Source organism: Strongylocentrotus purpuratus, unplaced genomic scaffold (assembly GCF_000002235.5).
Source record: "Strongylocentrotus purpuratus isolate Spur 01 unplaced genomic scaffold, Spur_5.0 spur5_scaffold_9, whole genome shotgun sequence".
Classification (NCBI taxonomy): Eukaryota; Metazoa; Echinodermata; class Echinoidea; order Camarodonta; family Strongylocentrotidae; genus Strongylocentrotus; species Strongylocentrotus purpuratus.
The window spans coordinates 3081419-3103073 of NW_022145615.1; the positions used below are offsets into that span (position 1 = coordinate 3081419).

General features: G+C 36.5%; 1 protein-coding gene across 1 annotated transcript; it reads left to right on the plus strand.

Annotated features, from left to right (window-relative positions):
- Positions 1-838: 838 nt before the first annotated feature.
- On the plus strand, positions 839-12925 carry LOC586101 (serine/threonine-protein kinase ULK3). Its single transcript, XM_030976935.1, has 13 exons — positions 839-982; positions 2412-2552; positions 3568-3688; positions 4399-4503; positions 4959-5102; positions 6387-6469; positions 7306-7461; positions 8131-8236; positions 8545-8739; positions 9616-9683; positions 10449-10524; positions 11630-11718; positions 12797-12925. The coding sequence occupies exons 1-13, from the start codon at positions 878-880 to the stop codon at positions 12908-12910; spliced, it is 1503 nt and encodes a 500-aa protein (XP_030832795.1). The 5' UTR covers positions 839-877; the 3' UTR covers positions 12911-12925.
- Positions 12926-21655: the final 8730 nt, after the last annotated feature.

Sequence of the window (21655 nt, forward strand, 5' to 3'; positions counted from 1 at the left end):
GAGGAGGAGGAGGAGGAGGAGGATGATGATGATGATGATGATGATGATGATGATAATGAAAGTGATGATGATGGTAATGATGATGATGATTATGATGATGATGATGATGGTAATGATGATGATGATAAATTGATGAAGATGATGATAATAACCTTTTTTCTTTTCTTTTCTTCTCAATCTCTTATGGTTTGTTGTTTATATAATGTCTTTGTTTTCTACAAAGTATTCTATTTGTTTGTAAATCTTTGTATGTACAGGGCTCTTTCGTAAACCAGGCATTTGGCACTGAAAAGACTACCCTGTTTTTAAATAAAACTGAATAAATAAATAAATAAATAATGATGATGGTGGCAATGATGATGATGATTATGATGATGATGATGATGATGATGACAGAGTGAGAGATGAAACAACGGTAAGAGCTAGAGAAAGAGGAAGATAGTGAGAGAGTGAGAGAGAAAGAGGGAGGGACGGTGAGAGTGAGAGAGAGAGAGAGAGAGAGAGAGAGATCAAGGGCGTTGCAAATTCTAAAGTTTTGAGTTTCTATTGCTCAAGGCGGTTTTGTGAAGAAGAAGAAGAAGAAGAAGAAGAAGAAGAAGAAGAAGAAGAAGAAGAAGAAGAAGAAGAAGAAGAAGAAGAAGAAGAAGAAGAAGAAGAAGAAGAAAAAGAAAAAGAAGAAGAAGAAGAAGAAGACTGAGAAGAAGAAGAAGAAGAAAAAGAAGAAGAAGAAGAAGAAAAATGAAATGGAGGAGAAGAAAAAAGAATAATTGGAAACTATATTTGTCTCGTTACTGTAACGCCTAAACTTTGTACCAATCACATCACGTGCATGACAACATTGGTTTCATCCAAAATTAGACTCGTACGGTCATCCAAGATGGCAGCCCCCGATGCATACGGAATTCCCCGACTACCGGGTTTCGTATTCACAGAAAAACTCGGTAGTGGCACTTATGCTACAGTCTACAAGGCATACAGAAAGGTATGTTTCATCTGTTACTATTAATGAAATAGTCAATTCAAAATCATGTTATTTAATAAGCAGGAAACCGCATTTCCCTTATTAACGTTGATTTGTTTACATTGTTTCTTGTTCCGTGCATTGTCCCACATAAGCAAATTTGTGTTAGTCATTTGGATTCGATTAATTGAAGCTTGAAGCGACTGCGAATGAGCACACATAGTTTGCACTGGAATGTTGTGTGGAACTATTTTTTGGTCTGCCAACATTCTCGTTAATGAGCCACTGCTCATTTAATTAGTTTTTTAAATTGTGTGATGGTGGGGCTATAACTTGTTAGTAGGCCTAGGTCTATAACCATTAACTGCGCACCTAACTCAACTGCTGTTAGTCAGTAAGTTAGTGTTCAAACAGTGTTTCATTGAAATCGACAACAATTTTTCTGTTGCATTCTGTAATGTCTGATCTCATCTTAATTAGCCTTAATTGGCACCCAGGCCCAGCGTGAATAGTGCCGTAAAATAAACCTAATGCTTTTGTAATCGCCTACTCCAAGAGTCCTACATGTACATCCGAGGACTTTGCAAACTACCTTCAGAGTTTGATAGTGGACTCTTCTTCTACTCATACATGTACAAAGTATTTGATATTGGTCTAGAGTTTAATAAAAAATGTGATACGGAAGTGATACCAATTTGCTTGCCATATAGATTTTCCTGATGACAATGAGCTAACAAGTAACATGCGATTTACACTAGAGTTTGTTATGCTGGTTCTGCTGGAAACGCGAATAACCATTTGGATACTTATTTTACGATGATGCTGATGGTGATTAGTTAATTGTAGTATAAGTTGCATGCACAGAGTTCACTGAATTTAGGGCACTCCTAAATGAATGAAATGAATCACACACGACTTTAGAGGCGAGTTGGCTCAGTCGGTAAAGTGCTGCCTGTCGAACCAAAGATCCCGGGTTCGACTCCCACCCAGGCAGATGACTGAAGTCTGCGTTGTGTGTTAACGTGCCACTTCCCTTGTTCATAGACCCAGGTTATGTCAAGTGGAAAACACTCCATCCCTCGGATAGGACGTTAAATGGAGGTCCCGTGTACAGGAGAGTCACCACCCTTGCACGTTAAGAACCCATTGCACTATTCGTATAAGAGTAGGGGGAAACCCCGGTGTAATGGTCCACCTGCACAACCCGATCAGGCCGAATATACGGCATCTGCAAGAATCTTCAGTATTGAAGGAGGCAGATTATCTTTAAGAAGAAAAAGAAGACCAATCATTTGATTAGGACCAAGGAGTGAATTTTTGAATATTTATTTTTTTAAAAGATGATGAAACTCCTCCCTATTTCTGGAATAGCTGGCTGAGAAACAAGAATTCATTTTTTTACTGAGCCATATAATTGTCATGTTCTCTTTACTTTTTTTTTAACCCTTAGAGCCAACAAAGAGAAGTGGTAGCAATCAAATGTGTCTCCAAGAAGAGCCTCAACAAACTCTCCACAGAAAACCTCCTTCAGGAAATTGAGATTCTCAAGAAGATCAAACATGAATACATTGTGGAACTCAAAGACTTCCAGGTAACTCAACACTTCAATGATTATTTGCAAGGTTCAATAGTCAATAGTGTAATCTCCTTTGGACTTCATGCTCTACACAAACTTCTTTATCATTGACCTTCACCTGTAGCCACGCATGCAATCATTACTATAAGTAAAATTTTGCGAGACAACTTTTTTTTTGTATTTGTATTCTTCTTGTTACAAGCTGGTATCAGACACACATCTGTCTTTGCAACATGTGAACCCCCTTTGAATTTCAAATAGAAAGACATCCAATCTCTTTTTTCCTTTATGAAATATAAGAATTCTGTAGGTTAAATTGCTTACAATGCTGTGAGCATTTCATTTCTCACAAAGGCTGTGTTCTCCATACAAACTTTTTCTACTGTTCAAGAACAACTGCACAGTTGTGTATTAGATTTTAAGGATAATATAATCTTTTTTAGCTTATTATACATTTTGTATTTCACTAAGACTTGAATGAAACTGATACATGTGGATGATAACATCTGTGATTTTTCTCTTTTTCTCATGACATTTTCCAGCTAAAGTGACAAATCAAGGTTGGAGAGCCGTAAGGGCGTCATCTCACACAAGATGGAGTTCCTTGATGACTCCAGGGGGCTGTTTCACAAAGATCCCAAGTCGAACTTAACTCTATGTTGTACTTTAAAATTATGGAGAGCCATTGTAGCCTAAAAATAAAATATATTAACAAGTGAAAATTCAAGTATATTTGACTTTTTATAAATTCCACATCAATAACATGAAATCTCTTTGGTGATAGAAAATATGAATGATTTGAATCAATATTTTATGCATTTTAAATTAAATTTTACAAAATATATATTCATAGATGCTAATGGCTTTCCATAATTGTTAAGTCCAACTTAGAGATAAGTTCAACTTAGGATCTTTGTGAAAACCCCCCAGGAAACCTTACGAGCATCTATTTATTGATGATGTGGGTTAATAGATTCCAGATATATGTGAACAATGACCACTCCATTTCTTCTGTTTTCTTTTATTCCAGTGGGACCAACATTACATCTATCTCATAATGGAGTTCTGCAGTGGAGGGGATCTATCTCAGACCATCCACAAAAGAATAGCTCTTCCCGAGGCAACTGTCAAAACATTTCTCAGACAGCTAGGTACTTCTCTCATTTTCATAGCTTGAACTGAAGATGACAGGACTCTCCCTTTCAGCGTTTAATAGACAAGACGCAATATACAACCTATATGTATACATGTCAAAATATATGATGCTGCAAGGGTAACAGTTCTAATGATTACTGATGTTTTAAACAGTATTGACTGTGATGTGATGCGGTTTATGATTATCAATCAGCAGTGTACTTTGTCCTACTACAAAGATATGTTAAGATCTGGCGCTGCTCAGTGACTGCCGAGCTCACAATCAATTGGGCAAAAAGAATTTCCATTTTCGGTTTAATAAAATTTGGAGTGGACTTTAAATGATTATTATTATTATTATTATTATTATTATTATTATTAAAGAAAATATTCTGATATTCCTATGGAATTGATATTGCTAATGCTGTTCTTCAACTCAAGAGCAACATGTCTATAGCAATGTACAAGACTTCTTTAAATGGAAAGAACCATAAATTATGTGTTGAATTAAATGTTGACTCATAACAAAGTCATATTCATTGCGGGATGTGGGTATAGTAAAAATGCTGATGGATTACAAATTCAGTGTTGTTAATTCAGAATGAACAGTTTAATGGATTAGTCATTGTTTATTGTTGATCATTCATGTCACTGTGTTTAAGGAAGAAATGCTAAATTTTGAACAAATATGTGATCTTATCTTTAAGTCTTGTTTTTGTCTCTGCAGCCAGCGCACTCATGTTCCTCAATTCCAGAAACATTACACACATGGATCTCAAGCCTCAGAACCTCCTGCTTTCAAATTCATACAACCCAGTACTTAAGGTGGCAGGTAATCATATTTCTATCTATTATATTTATTCCTTTGAAATACTATGAGCTTTTTAAACAACAAAAAAGTCTAAACGGAAATTGACTTTTTCTTAAAACCATCTATCTTAGAAATTTCACAAGAAAAAGTACAGATTATTGTTTTTTTTTAAATTGCACTCCACATGGTTTTATTTTGTTGATATGTTGAATAGAAGAACCTTTTGGAGTTAGGTGGATGAGGATAGTCAAAATATTAGATCAATGACCTGCACATGAGATGTATGCCATACTAATTCAGATTGAATTCATCAAGTTGTTATTATTATCTCTGTCCACGTTTCATTCAGTCTTCTTCTTCATCAATTTAATGTTTAATCCATTACAATAAATTGAAAAAGGGTTAAGCTGTGTGGCAAAACATTAAATCTAGATTCAAATCAAAATGAGCTACGACTTTGTATTTTTTTCATGCAGATTTTGGATTTGCTCAGCACATCACAGAGGATATTCAAGCAGACATGCTTCGTGGATCACCTCTCTATATGGCCCCTGAGATCATCACAGATAGGATCTACAACGCTAAGGCTGATCTCTGGTCAGTAGGGGTCATCATGTTTGGTAAGATCATCACAGATAGGATCTACAATGCTAAGGCTGACCTCTGGTCAGCAGGGGTCATCATGTTTGGTAAGATCATCACAGAAAGGATCTACAATGCTAAGGTCGACCTCTGGTCAGTAGGGGTCATCATGTTTGGTAAGATCATCACAGATAGGATCTACAACGCTAAGGCTGACCTCTGGTCAGTAGGGGTCATCATGTTTGGTAAGATCATCACAGATAGGATCTACAACGCTAAGGCTGATCTCTGGTCAGTAGGGGTCATCATGTTTGGTAAGATCATCACAGATAGGATCTACAACGCTAAGGCTGACCTCTGGTCAGTAGGGGTCATCATGTTTGGTAAGATCATCACAGATGGGATCTACAATGCTAAGGCTGACCTCTGGTCAGTAGGGGTCATCATGTTTGGTAAGATTAGCTGCATGAAAGGTTGGCAATCCAGTAAAACCCCACTGTACTACTTTAAGCTACTTGCTCCCTCTACATAGAAAACAATGCCTAAGCAGTGCCCGTTGGTCCCCCATGATCCTCTTTTACTTGTGTTAATTGAGAGCTGATTTGATGAGGTGACCATGCAGGGAGGTCTAGTCTCTCCTCGCCAAACTAGTGCAGATAGGCTTTAAAGGATCATTTCTGCACAGCTAGTATGAAAAAGGAAAAAGTAAACTATTGTATTTGTGACAATCAGATCATCAACTTAAACAATTCTGAACAAGATACAAATTTTCTGGTACAACTATCATGTAGTAAAATGAAGTTATCCAATGCTGTGGATGAAGGGTTATGAATATTATGAAGAGCGTCGTATTTGGAGCAGAAATTTTGTTTATAAAAATCAACCATGTCACATATTTGGATCAAGTATTCTAAATCCTATTGCAAAGTGCTTTTCTAATTGGTCCTACTGCAAATACGATGTTCGACAGTAGATGGCGACCTTCCTCCCGCACTGTGCGAGTCGACACATGCACAGATACGATACAGGGGAAGACGATAAGACAAAGTTTAGTCTGGCTTCCATAGAGAATGTACAGCAGTGTCAACCCTTTTCTTATTTTACTGAACTATCATTCAGGTTTTATGAAATCCCGTGATGATTTGATGAGATCTACGTAGTCACCTTCAAAATATGTTACTTATTTTTTATCGGTTCCAAATCTATAATTTCTGTCGAACTTTCCAGTTCTTGACCCATTGAATTTGTATGGGAACCGGCAATGCCTTTGCCAAATAAACCCATGGCTTTCCACCTGTCACCTCTTCTTTGTCATGATTCAGAATGTCTTTTTGGCGGTCCACCCTTAGCTTCAAGCTCCTACGCACAGTTAGCTGAAAAGATTAGAAGCCCCAAACCTATTGAGGTTAGTGTGATAGCATTTATTTACCTTTATGCCTGCAAATACAGATTGTAGCTATGATATGCTGTAAGACTAATTCGCCAGCATCCCATTGAAACACTTGGTAATTGTAATAGACGCATTTCAATGAGATGTCGGCGAACTTGTACTTTATGACGGTTTCGTGAAATGATGCTAGGGAGACGTAAAATATATGCTTACCGTATATGTATGGGGTTAACATTACAATCCTAACATGATTTTTTTTTTTTTTTTTTTTTTTTTTGGGGGGGGGGGGGGGGGAAATACAATGAGGTATTGAATTTGCCCCTGACTTGATTTCATGGACGTCTTTGCAGTCAAATTGTAAGTCTTTTTTATGGGTAATTCCATAAATTAGGGACTCACTTTGTGACAATTCTGGTGTCCCACTTACATAAGGAACTCACACGTATTTGTGGCTCTGAGTGAAGACTTAAATAGCGGAGTGAGATTGTTAAGTGATTCTAGGTATGAGGATGCAATATTATGCTTAGAAATCACTATACAATCTCACTCCACTATTTAAGTCTTTACTCAGAGCCACAAATATGTGTGGGTTCCTTATGTAAGTGGGACACCAAAACTGTCACAAAGTGGGTCCCTAATTTATGGAATTACCCTTATACAAGAATGTCAATGATACTGTAAACAATTTAACTGTTTTTCTTATTAAAAAAAAAAATTATGCAAAGTAAATCGAGGAAAATTTAAGGGGCTTCTTCTTCTCTGTGAGTACAGTCCACCAACTCTCTTACTTGTTGCACTAATTCATAGTTTACCTTATACTTATATGTTGTTTTTCTTGCGGTTTGCATCAGATCCCCACCTTTGTTGAGTCGTCTGTTGCCTGTCGAGACCTTCTCTCAAGGCTTCTTAAGAGAGATCCAGGCGAGAGGATAGAGTTTGAAGATTTCTTCCATCACCCTTTCATCGATCTAGAACATATTCCATGCTCAGAATCATTGGATAAAGCTGTGAGTAGTAATACCAAGCGCTTAGAGACTTTGGGGGAAAGCACTTTATAAGCACCGTTTTTATTATTATTATCATTATCTATAGCTCATATACTTTTGCTGACATTTAGAGGTAGAATCAATAAATCCTTTGAGTTTATTTACTCTCCAAGCAGTGTTTCTTGAGAATTATCCTTAAAAAACTTGGATACTTTTATCACCATCTTCTACATGTATGACTAGAAAAAAGCCACTTATAATTCTATTTATGGTTTTATAATGTAATACTTAGTATGTACCGGACTGTACATCTCACTACTTAAACATTTCCAAGAGATTATTCGAGAGAGAAGTTTATCAGAGGCATCGTAGTCTAGTGTATATATCATCGGACTGTGGGTCTCACGGTTTGGAGTATGAGTCCCACCGCAGCACTAATGTCCTTTGCGAAGACATTAATTTACATTTGCCACTCTCCACCAAGTGTAAATAGGTATCCAATAGGAAGAAATTCCTGTAATGCTTGAGCACCTTTCCATGGTAGCTCGGCAAAAGCAGAGTTCATAATATGATTACAGGGCTGTCATGGAGAACAGTTTTAATACTTATGGAGCTACCCTGGGTAAACAAGGCGCATATATATTATTATTCATTCCTGAATACGTTTCATCTTTCAATGTTTCATTTTAGAGAACAACTGTAATGGAAGCTGTGAAGTCTGACCAGAAAGGAGAATGGAAAGAAGCAATCAGGCTTTATCTTAAAGCCATGGAATACTTCATCCCAGCCATCCAATGTAAGTTTCTCATATAGTAGGCCGGTGCATATGAAAACAGCAAATGTCATGTCTTTTTCTGTACCAGCAAGTCATTTAAATGGCCATTCATCTTCTTGATAAGTATTTGAAGAAAAAAGATGAGTGAAAAGCATCCAAAGATGAAACTCTAAGATTAAAAGCTATGGAGAATTGTGACCGCAAGAGGAGCTTGAAGGATGATTAAAACTTGTGAATGATTGTAAATTTTATGGCTCCTTGTTCCATACGACTTGCTTAACTACTTTTTTTATTTTTTGTATTGTTTGTTTGTTTTTTCTCCATTTTAGATGAGCGAGATTCCACTAAGAAAGAAGCTCTGAAAGTGCGAGGCATGGAGTACATGAGGAGAGCAGAGGAGCTGAAAGGATTATTAAAACCCAAGAAAACACCTCTAAATAACTCAGAATCTGTCCAGGATGATAGTGAGCAAGCAAGCAGATCCTCCACCAACTCGGGACTCGTGCATGATATTCATCTCTTAGGTAAAAGGAGAATTTAGGAGAATGAACTTATATAATATGCAAATATACATTGACTTGAGAGGTTCTGATTAAAACTATGGGCAAGAGTTGACTCTAATAGTACTGTTCGAGTCACCAAGGCCCATAGTTTTAACCAGTACCTTGAAAAGAAGGTAGGGTGTATTTGTTTTATATCCTCCATCAAAAATGTATCATCAAGCAGAATAACTCACCTTTATATTGGAGGTTTCCAACAGTAGTGCAGCGCAGTCAATTAGACTGTGGCTCAGCATAGATTGCGTCGCGTGAGCGCTGTGAAACCATGGGACTTGCCCGCTGGAGGCATTTCAAATCCTGTATGCTAGCTGAATTGTCAACTACCAAAACTCAAATAGTTCTCCTAAATAGTACTTTTTCAGAGCAACCTTAAAATGATTGAAATATTTCTGGTCCCGTGAAGAGCTCTCAACCAATCAAACACCAATAAATGTTTGATACAGGATATACACATATACCATCCACTCTTTGCCATTTAAATAGAAGGCATTTTCTGTTGTAACTATTTGGTCAATCTTACTAATGCTGCCTGTAAAGATATGTCAGCAGTAAGAACTGAAAAGAAACATGGCAAAAGGAAAAAAAATACTTAAGAATTGAGTTGAGAGTGATCAGTAAATCAAACTGTTTAACTGCAGAAGAGAAACGACTTGTCAAGATGATGTATACTGAATTGTAGTATGTCTGCTACTTTCTTACAAATATTTAATATTTTATCTGAAAAAAATTGACCAGTATTATCATGGCAGTTAATTTCATTCCTCGAAGCTAAATAAACTTCCTTGTTAGTTTGCATTTGTTATTTTTTTTCCCATGGTATCCTCATTACTTTCTCTCCAGATAAAATGGCTAATGGAAACCCAGATATGAAAGTTGCAGTGAAGCTGGCCAAAGATGCATCAAGAGAGGTATAAAGCAAACACTGTAATATTGTTAGGTGATCATTCATCAATAATATATCCGTACTATATCAATACCTCTACAGGTAGTAAATACAAACTTACAGGTAGTAAATACAAACTTCACACTTTCTTCAAAACTATAACTCGTACAACCTCTTAGCACTGGTTACTTTATGGTCTTCTTAATCTCAACATCACTCCTTCCAGATAATAGACCCACTCCCCACTAATGAGTAAAAGTTATGACATACTTATAGTCATTTAATGAAGGACTCAAGGTTGACCAACTCCTAATAGAGGGTCTACCCATTATAAAGGAGTTTGTTTTGGACTCGAGTCAGAGTTAACTCAGATTAGATTCCAAACAGTCAGAACAATCAGACTTTCTCTAGATGTTAACTCATCGTTATAATTGTCTTTGTATCTTTATGACTTGTTATAGCTCATCGTAATTTTATGATTTATCTTCTTATTAACTTGTGTCACCGCTCCTCATGATTGACCTCTCTATACTTATGAAAGTAAACTGTGCTCTATAAATCCAATCCCAACACACACCAATATAGAACAGAGATGTGAAAGTTTAGTAGTATATGCAGTTAGAATATTTGAATAGATGATTTAAAAAGAAACATGTGTGCTTGATGTCGTTGATGATAAATTCTAGCTGACTGTAGACACAAAAGGCTCCACTCCCTTATAGAACATTCAGCATATTTTATTCACTAATCCTTCGCTGAAATCAATATCTACCTTTCTCTTGTAATTCAGGATAACAATGAAGAATACCTGATAGCTCTAGACCTGTATGAACAAGCCCTGAGTCATCTAATGCCAATATTACAAGGTGAGTTGCCAGGTTATTTTTGGATTTTGTTAACCCGTTTCTTCTATATTTTCTAATTCACATAGGCTTGATACATTGACCAACCTGTATCAGTAGGCAAAAGGTTAAGACAGTTCCAGTTTTTATAAACAGTATGAAGAGTTTAATCATATTGTGGTTGATTTTGTTGAACAATGTAATAAAGTTGGAAAACTCAATGGGACATAATGTCCAAGGAAAAAAAATGTTTTATATCTTTAAAACACACTTTTTTATGTCAGAAAACAGTTGATTTTCCTTAAAGGGATCGTTTAACAATGTTAAATCTGAGATACACGGCCCTACGTGTTATCAGTGTCTGTGATATGATGTAATATTAAAGCCCTACAAAAATTGCGCTTCAAAATGATCAAGAAGTGCCTCAAAAAAGTAAAAATCTTTGAGTGACCGGTTTTACCATACTCGTTTTCCCCAATAGACTGTAGTGTTATGAAAACCGTCAGGCGAACGGTTTTCAAAATTTGTAATTCCAATCATAAATATCTTGATAATCAGACAGGCGATCGGCTTGTAAAAGTCACGGGGTTCCTGACTGACCTAAAGGTTTATAATTATCATTGCATCATGAGCTAAATCCAGAATGTGTTTTCAGAATCTGAGACAAAGTTACCGGATCCCTTTAAGTACTGAGAAAAAGAAAAAGATTCTCTAACAGAACATTGAAATTTACCATTCTGGTTGAGGGTAATGCTGAAAATAATTTAATGATATGATCGATTTAGTGCTTTATCGACTTGAAATAATGTAAGGAATAATTGTTTCTTTCTCTAAAATTGTGTAAACAAATTTGCAAATCATCATTACTTACAACAAGATTGTTTGTTTGTTTTACCCGACTGCTAAGAAAGCATGTGTATGCTTGTAGGTAACCTACCAGGGGACAGATGGTTCTAAGTCCTTTCCGAGGGACTTGGTAATGAGGATTAATGCCTTACCAAAGGGTACAGCGCATGGACATGGTTTCACACCTGGACCCTCCTGGTTACAGAATGATACTTTGTTCACTTCCCCAGAAGGTCTTTGCTATACTCTACATTTAAACTCTTGTATTATGATTTTGTTACAGTTGAACAAAAAGGTAAAAGGAAAGACCTGCTCTTGAAGGAGACAGAGAAATGTATGACGAGAGCTGAGGTTCTCAAACAGTACTTAGAGGTATGTCAGATTCCATTCACTGGGATTTTATAGAAGTAGCAGTTAGACATGTATTGTGGGATCAGAAATAGAAATTTGAGGAGCTGTAGTAATGGATCATTATAAAGGAATAGCGTGGTTTCACAATTAACAGCGCCCCCACAGTTAGGCAGCGACAGGCCAATTTTTCAGCTCATGGGTCGACATCTTTCAACTAGTGCAGTGTAGCAAAACGCTAGCCACTGATTGAAATGACCAAAATGATCCAAACTGTGTAAACTCGTTCAATGAGATGGATTGATCTGATATCAGCGCACATATCTTTTTTAAAATTAGGATGCCAAAATCCACCCACTATTGATTCAGACTAATCATTTTGCCCTATTTCGGAAAAAAATCAATACAAATGGTCATTTGGGGCCAACAAGAGACCAAAGTGTTGTGAGTAGGGTTAATATAACCAACATTTTAAAATCGGTGCAAACCTTTTGCTGAGATAAGCTATTCAAATCTTCCAAACCCAAAATTCGGATTAGATTCACTGATACCGGTATGCTAGTATTTATAACAAAGCCACAGCTTTGCTAGATTGTGTGAATCAACTGTATTGTGTCCTTGTTCACTGCATTACCAAAGATGTAAATGTATGTGAACCATTCATTCTATATATTTTTTTCAATCGTGGACTTCTGGTGGAAAAATGTGAGGAGTAAATGCTTTGTATTCCACCTGCACTACATGAATGTTCCTGAACTGTTTCATTGTAATTTGGTTTAACTGCAGTAAAGCCATTTTGCAATGGACTTCTCTTAAATGGATCCCCCCCTATATTGCCTGTATCCAAAAGATGAACAAGATTATGTTTATATTTCATCACTGTTACTTGCAATCTCTATGATTTGAACTGTAATAGAATCCTATTCTAACAGTCTGATAACTTGAATGAACAGTTTATTTGATAGATTCGTAGACGGTTCTTGAATGCAACCAAGTATAGCTGGAATGAAATTCATCATGACTTTATCTTGTTTTTATTTAAGAAATATCTTGATTTTGTTCCTTTGTGTATTGTCTTTCACTTTGTTTGTTCCCTTTTTAGATTCAAAAGATGAAACCAATAAGACAGTCTTCATTAGACAGACATTTACAAGCAACTGACTCCTTCAAAGATTGTAAGTCATTCAAACATTTCATTTTTCATTACAGCTTATAGCTTAAATTATTTAGGATTTTTTTTTTAAAGATGATAATATCCTGTGTTCTGTGTGTGTGATGGTGCTGTAGTTCAGTGTAAGGGCAGCTTGATGATCGGGACTGGGAGATCCAGGTCATATAGTTTGCAATACTGGGATTTACACTCTAAGATGAAGTCCACTGGATAGGATGTAAAACTGTAGGAATCCTTGTTGCTTATGTGAATCTGAAAGGACATACATACTAAAGGTCGAATAGCCAGTAAAATTGGGTTTACCCCTCTAAGATGGAGTCCAATGGATAGGATGTAAAAATGTAGGTATCATAGTTGCGTACATTAATCTGAAAGGACATTCACCTATTGCATGCCCACCAGGTAGATGTAAATTCAATAACACTTCAATTCTTCAGTTAAGTGGAAACTTTCATTCATTTACATTTTCATTTATTCAAAAGTCACATTAAAGGAAATTGTGTCATCACATATTGAGGTTTGCCTTTCTAACACTTTTAGAATTCTGTCGGAGTCACTTGGAATCTAAGAATCACACATGTCATTTGATCTTCAAGATATAACTTATTACCAAAGAGTGCCCTCTGTTGGCCAAAATATCATTTTATCTTGTAACCCATTCTGTATAACTTAGGGAACAAACATATAACTTATAACAGCTGATGTGATGCACATTTTAGAGAGAGGGAGAGAGAGAGAGGGGGATAGAAAATCAATTGACCTTGTGGTAGATTACATATAGCATTTTACAAATTAGTTAACCAATAAAGTATACCCCAACTAATACTACTACTATGTCTACTGCTACTACTACTACTACTACTATTGCTTCTGCTACAACTACTACTACTACTAACTAGAGAAAGAGGGGACTTTAAAGTCTTTGAAACTATATTAGCAACACGTTGAGTGAGTTATTTCATCCTTGACATTTTTATCTTCAATTAACTGCAATACAGAAATGTAAATCAATTTGGCAGAAGATGTTATTTGTTTATTTGAGATTTCATGAAATTAAATTGATGAATATGTTAAGCCGAATAAAAATCAATGATACCATAATGAATTTATCAATATTAATTGAGTGCTTAAACATGTATGTTGTTTCAAATCTATTTGATGTTTTGAACTTTGATAAATTACTGTTCATTTATTAGATCCAATTATGACTCTACTCTGTTAGTACATGCACGTATCATTAAACCTATTTGGAACCATTCCAGCCTGGGGGGCCCTGTTACAGGCACACATCATATACAATTTAGCCATACATGACTTTTGCATTCTTCTCCGTATCCATTTAACACTTGAATGGAGAGAAGCAATGTTGATAAAATGCCTTTGCATCATTAGTCAAGGATTTAAACTTCACCACAACACCATGCAAAGTTAGTGCCCTTATGGTTGTCAACATTATATATTTTGCATCAGTAGTCTGTCATAGATTAGGTAATATTCCTACTGTGAGTTTTAAAATACAAGTGTGTAAATGCATTTTTTTTTTTCAATGTCAATATGAAACAAATAAATATAAAAGGAAACTGCTTGAATTTTAACAACTTCATAGACAGTAGGTTTGATAAATATTTAATCAAAATGTAGTACAGTGAAACCTGCTTTAGCAACCACCTGTATAGAAACACCACCTGTTTATGAAGACCACACTTTCTGTTTCGCAAGTGTGCGCCTGTAAAATGGCGACTGGCTGGAATGCTCCCCAGGGAGTGGAAAATGTGCACACATTGTGTGCGGGTAAGCCTGAATCCGATGACCGGGGTAATAATATATCTGTAAAGCGCTTAGGTACATCGTTGGATCGGTGTATTGAGCGCTATATAAAAAACCGGATTATTATTATTATTATTATTCCCTTGAAATTGTTTCTCATTGAAACATGGAAGTGAACCTGTACTTAAAGACCGCCTATTCATATAGACTACTTTTCTTGTCTACATTTAGCAGTCTTTATATACAGGTTTCAATGTATTATAGAATATAAAAGAGACTCATTGATGCCTGGATCTACAAGCAAGAATGATTTAATATAAAAGAGGGAAAGCATCTAAAACAAAGGCTTGGTTGAGAGTTGAATTGATAGCTAGAGGTATGCTTCAAATGAGAAATGAGAAGAAAACGGAATAGCAAGAGTGCATATTCTTGATAGGTTGAATGACCTTAATCAGTAGATAACTCTTGCTTCTGCTAAATGAAAAGAGAGTGACAGGAAGAAATTGAGAAAAAAGATGATATTGGTTCGTGTGTGTTCATTGCTCATTCATTGCTCCGAGATATTACTTTGTTTTTACTATGGCATTGGGTTGAACGGGGCACGATTCTTTTTTATTATATAGGGGGAGATACAATAGTGCTATAGTGAGATAATAATCATTAATATCAAAGGTTGACTCGCCTATGGCTAGTTGAGAGGTTTATTGAAAGCTCTGTGAGTTGATGTTACCAATTTTAATTAATGCTTGCAGTGATATTGTGTCTTTTTCGAAGAAATCGCGGGGGAGTGATGTACAGTTTTCTCTTGGAAGGGTTTATTTGAAAAGCTGTGCGTTTCTCCGAAGGGTGTTCCAGTTCATACCGAAAGGGCATATTTATAGTCTGTGGAATTCTCTGTATTGCTTTCTGTATACTAGGAGGGCATATTGCTTTTTTGGAGATTGATTTAAAAGACTATATTATTAATTGTGTTAATCAATGCCGTAAGCGCTTATAATGGTAGGTTTATTTTGGAAGGCTGTTCATTCATCATGGAGGTGTTTAAAGTGACTCTATAAAGGCATATCATGTTATCATTTGAAAGAGTTATTGACATCTTTTTCGTTTCTTCATAAAGTCATCCACTCAAAACAAATAGGGCATATACAGTTAACAACTCAATTATTCATACTCCTTGTAAAGTTGATGTTTTTCAATTTGTTTCTTGTAACTTAAGAATGGGAGGTGAACTGGTAACTGGTTTGATTATGGCCTTAATTGAACACTCTTAGATGTAATTTTTCATATATTACAATCTCAAGAAACATAAATTGGGGCGAATCAATTTTTCACATACTTAAAAAGTTACAAAACTTGGTAAAAGCATGAATAATCCAGTTCTTAACTGTATACCAGTATGTGATTTTTTCCCCAAGTGGAGGCTTATTGAAAGGCTACATGTATATATATGCATTTTAGTCGAGGGCACTTCATTAATTACCATAACGATATATATGTGCACCTTGCGTTCATGTGAGAGTATTGTTAGGGAGGACATGCACTTCACAGAAAGGTTTTCTGATTGCCCCTGAAATTGGTATGTACATGTACTATTATTTGATGTACAGGGTAGGTTTGGTTTGTTGGTTTGTTTTACCTGACTGCTAAGAGCATTAGTATGCTTAATATCAGTACATGTAAGCAACTAGGTAACCTATGGCTTTTAGTCCTATCAGAGGGATTTGGTCGTGAGGATTGATGCCTTACAAAAGGGCACTTGCTAATCCACTTGGTTTCAAACTTGAGACTCCCCATTACGAGAAAACTGCTCTTTCACTGAGCTCTATCATTTGAGTATTTTGAAACAGATGGGCATAGAGCAACTAAAGACTTTAAAAAGGTGCATTTTAGCAAAAATTGGATAGATCCAAGATTCTGCAAAAGGTGGGAAATCGCGGAAAAACACATTCTGTCTAGCCCACCTTCACCCCTCTCCCCCAAGGGGCAGTTATCGTGTTTTTCAGTAGCATGTGTACTCCAATCCTCTCCTACAAGCATAAACAGGGGGGGGGGGGGGGGCAGAGCAAAATACAAAGGAATTTTAAAAAAGAGAGAAGGAAAGAAAGACAAAGGAACTGTTTTTTAGAATTTCAGGTTTGATTTGGGGTGTAAAACCTAAAAGGTTGCACAAAAACTTAAAAGGACAAACAATTTATTTTGTTCCAGGTTGCGTTTAAAAAGGGGTCCTAGGCTGTCTGTGCCCTCCCCCCTTTCCCTCTTAAATCAACCGCTGCATTATACAACAAAACTAGTTTGAAGAATACTGTGCCGGGATCAGTAATGCTTTATAACAGCAAAATAAACATACCAATGTGCAGATCATTGTCTTGGACCCTTCCTTCCACGTTGCCTGGAGACTTTGGAAGCTATGTGGAGGAGGAAAGCAATATCTGATTAAGAAATATTTCAAGCCTTAAAATGTCATTGCTTCTGACCTTTCTTCTGTAAATGTGCAATCAAATACCTTTATCGTGCGGATATTAATCTCACTTTATGCCAATGTGTGGAGAGAAGAATGGCTCAGAGGAAGACGTGTCCTTTTGGGAAATCTCTTTGAGAGTTTCAGATAATGAATTTTGTTTTTAAAGAAATGGTTACAGCCAAGTCCTACCTACCCAATATCAACAACTATTACTACTTTCATGATTAAAGGACGGTCGTCTTACATACATACAGAATTAAAGTGGTTCAAATATTCTTGGTAGACCTCGCCTAAGTTGGTTGAAAACAAACTGGAATGATTAAGACTAAGACATCTTTATATTCATGATATGAAATGATTGTACATTGTACATTGTCTTTGTTTTCTTATTGGATTGTGTGAACATGTCTGTAGAAAAAATACCCATATCAAAATAAAATTCATCGCAAGAAAATAGAAACAAAATATAGAGATAGAAACAACAACCCCCCCCCCCCCCAAAAAAAAAAAAAAAAAAAAAAAAAATTATAAATCAGATTTGTAGGTACCTTTGGGGTTCAAAAATGAATGGGGACATCAACCCACTGAGCTTTCAATAAACCTCTTTTCTTTGTTGTATGTAAGATATCCCAAATGAATACATTAATGTACATCCAAAGGGGTACAGACTGGTGTGACCCCCGCCCCCCAACATCCATCAACCAGTTACTTCAGAGAGGGATTTGTGTTGCAAGAGCAGGAAAAGGGAAGATGGATGATTACAGGAGAAAGAAGAAGCTAAGGAATAAATGAACAAGAAGGTTTTGTTGAGGTAATCATGATAATCCTGGACTTTTTTAGCTTTCTTGGCAGAAGTCTGAGATGTAATGTATGAGTCTCATCATGGGAAGCGTAGCTGAATTGTGCTGCTGAACGGGGGTTGGGAATTAGGGAAAGAATAACAGGAAGGGGGAGTCCCGATTTGGTGTCGTGAAGCATGTTCTGTACAATCGAGAGGTGGACGTGCCTTTCTGCTTCTTCCCAAACGTGTGATCTTTAATCTCATCCATCCGTCTTTGAATGACAAGGAGCATGTTCACACTAATCAATGTGCTTCATCACTACTTTTAAAGTGACTCAGTAACATTGCCTCAGATTCTGAAACAAAATCCTGGATTTAGCTCATGCTGCAATCATAATTATAAACCTTTAGGTCAGTCAGGAACCCCATGACTTTTACAAGCCGATCGCCTGTCTGATTATCAAGATATTTATGATTGGAAATCTAAACCAAATTTTGCATTTTCGTAATGGTTTTCTTAACTCTACAGTCTATTGGGGGAAACGAGTATGGTAAAACTGATCATTCAAAGATTTTTACTTTTTTGAGGCACTTCTTGATCATTTTGAATCACAATTTGTTTTTATGGTGTCAATATTAAGTCATATCACAGACACTGGTAACACGTAGGGCCGTGCATCTCAGATTTAACATTGTTAGACAATGCCTTTAATTTAAGCGAACTGAAAGTCTTGAGGCACTCCCCGGCTATTCGTCGAAGGATTAAAGACATGTTCTATCTAATGAAGATGTGAACGTATTTTAACTCTATTCCAGTATCTTAAATTTCTCTTTGTTTATCTTTGATATGGTAGCAAGAAAGTTGTTCATACATGTTCATACATATTACTAGATCATTATAATGATGTCTACATAGGGAATTTGATAAATTGAATCAGTGTGAACATTGGATGATTTTAACCATTCTTGCCACTACTGTATCATTCATTTTTAAATATTTACCTTAAACAATTTTCCACTAAAATCTTGTATCTCGTTCCTCTGTAATATTATTTTATTATCAATGTCCTTTAAATACAAGGACAATTAGAAAAGAATGCAGGATTTGTTAAACTATTATCTCAGAATTATATAGCAGTTGTTTTTTAGGAGTCATCCAACAGAATACATTTCTTCAATTTTATCTCTTGTTGGTTACGAGGTTTATCTTAATTTAATTATTAAATTAATCACTTATATTGATATTGTCAGGTCCTCAGTTTAGAATAAAAGATCACTATTGTGAAATATGCATGCTCATGTCCTCATACAATATATTTTGGTGTAGATGGGTATGATATATACCACCAACTGAAACCCTCCGTTGTATGCTAATGATGCAGATCTTCATCCAATTTCGACATCAGTGTGATGAATGTGCCTGGATACGTGCCTGCAAATGTAGAAACAATTAATTAAGTCATTGACTGCGCACGATCCGAGCATTCCGAACCCCTACGCAGTCTCTTTAAAGCATGATGGATGTGCCCTATATCTGGCTTCAGACGATGACCTTTAAAGCTCAGCGGGATCTGTCAATCCCGTATTTACCGAATTCTCACCCAAAATGGGTTCGCCCTTGAAGAGCTCAATCAGAGGCAAATTGGGATGACCTTTGTCAGCCCACACACCCCCCTCTCCATGACAAAACCCCCACTTAACCCTAAGAGCTCTCTATGTACCCTGGTCGGGCAAGTTATCTTCTCAAAAGGTGATATCATTGGGTCGCAGTGGAGTTTAGAGTATTCCAACAAAGCAACAAATGAGTCGTGAGGGAGTTCTTTCTTCCTTGACCTAGATAGATCTAGGTGAATGCAACTTGCTTGTGTACTTGCAAATTCTGACATTTTGAATATTTTGTGGTATATTTAGAGACTCTCTGCAATTAATTTTTTATTTGTAATTATCAATTTTTTGTTATAAATGTGGCTGATTTTGTATCAGATTCTAATTCGTTTTTAAATACAATTTGCCATAGATCCTTGCCAGAGTATTGCAGTTAGGTTATACAAATTAGTCCTGTCCTACATCTTTAATAGAAGGAAATTATAAAAGAAGACGTGATGATTATAACTCTAGTCGTTCATGACGGCTGTCAGTAGAGTTCATCAAAGTGCCGACACCTGGAGGTATATAGTGAGGCTTTGGACACGGTCTTTCTTTGTCTTTATCCCCTCCACCTCACTCCCTCTCTCTCCACCTCATCTTTAATAGAGTGAGGGTATATACTGTGTGCTCTGAACTAGAAGGATGCTGGTCCTTATCTTTAATGCTTTGTTAGTGCCCTTCTGTCTCTGAACAGTCTTTATATGAAAGGTGAGGATGACCAGCCACAGGGTATCTATCTTGGCCCATTTGAGGTGCCTTGGAAGAGGTGCTTATTTAATTAGACCTGCTCCAATTTGGCAGCTCAAATTACCTTTAATGTGAAAGAGATAACATTGAACAGGTTTTGATGGGCCTGCCAGCTTTTTACCAGCTACCTTTAGCTTCCAGTTACTGCAGGTGCCTCTCGAAGACCACTTTCACACTTACAAAATAAAAGTGTTCTTTGTTGGACCAGCTTTGGTGACTTAGTTTACCTTTAATGTGAAAGAGATAACATTGGACAGGTTTTGATGGGCCTGCCAGCTTTTTACCAGCTACCTTTAGCTTCCAGGTACTGCAGGTGCCTCTCGAAGACCACTTTCACACTTACAAAATAAAAGTGTTCTTTTTTGGACCATCTTTAGTGATTCAAATTACCTGTAATGTGAAAGAGATAACATTGAACAGGTTTTGATGGGCCTGCCATCTTTTTACCAGCTACCTTTAACTTCCAGTTACAGCAGGCACCTCCTAGAGACCACATTCACACTTGCAAAATAAAAGTGTTCTTTGTTGGACCATCTTTAGTGACTCAAATTATCTTTAATGTGAAAGAGATAACATTGAACAGGTTTTGATGGGCCCGCCAGCTTTTTACCAGCTACCTTTAGCTTCCAGTTACTGCAGGTGCTTCTCGAAGACCACATTCACACTTACAAAATAAAAGTGCTCTTTGTTAGACCATCTTTGGTGACTCAGATTACCTTTATTGTAAAAAAGATAACATTGTAAAGGTTTTGATGGGCCTGCCATCTTTTTACCAGCTACCTTTAACTTCCAGTTACAGCAGGCACCTCCTAGAGACCACATTCACACTTGCAAAATAAAATCGGTCTTTGCGGGACTGACCGACTTACCTTTATTGTGAAAGGGGTAGAAGTGAACTGGTTTTGCTTGGGCTTCCCAGCTTTTTACCAGGTACCTAGCTTCCACTTTGGGCAGTGCCACTGACTTGTGAATTAAGAATGGCCCTCTTGTGATTGTTCTTGATTACATGTGTACATTATACTTGTACAGCTGCCTTAAGAAGCTAACCACTTCTCAAAGCTGCCCCATTGGCATTGGATTCCCTCCAGTACATGTTTGTATTCCAGGGGTGTTTCACAAAGATCCTAAGTTGAACTTATCTCTAAGTTGGACTTAAAAATTATGGAAAGCTGTCAGCATCTTTGAAAATATTTTGTAAAAGTTATTTTCTAAGCCATAAAATGTTGATTCAAATCATTCATATTTTTTACTTTCAAGGAGATTTCATGTTTTGATGTGGAATTTATAAAAAGTCTAAAATACTTGAATTTTTGCTTTGGAAAATATTTTATTTTAAGGCTACAAATGGCTCTCCATAATTTTTAAGTCCAACTTAGAGTTACGTTCG

What these genes read in the sequence shown, in the direction of transcription:
- LOC586101 (XM_030976935.1), top strand. Translation starts at nt 878, where the DNA reads ATGGCAGCCCCCGATGCATACGGAATTCCCCGACTACCGGGTTTCGTA. An exon ending in GAAGCCCCAAACCTATTGAG is followed by an intron (nt 6,470 to 7,305) that starts GTTAGTGTGATA and finishes GGTTTGCATCAG; the next exon opens with ATCCCCACCTTTGTTGAGTC. An exon ending in CCAAAGATGCATCAAGAGAG is followed by an intron (nt 9,684 to 10,448) that starts GTATAAAGCAAA and finishes CTTGTAATTCAG; the next exon opens with GATAACAATGAAGAATACCT.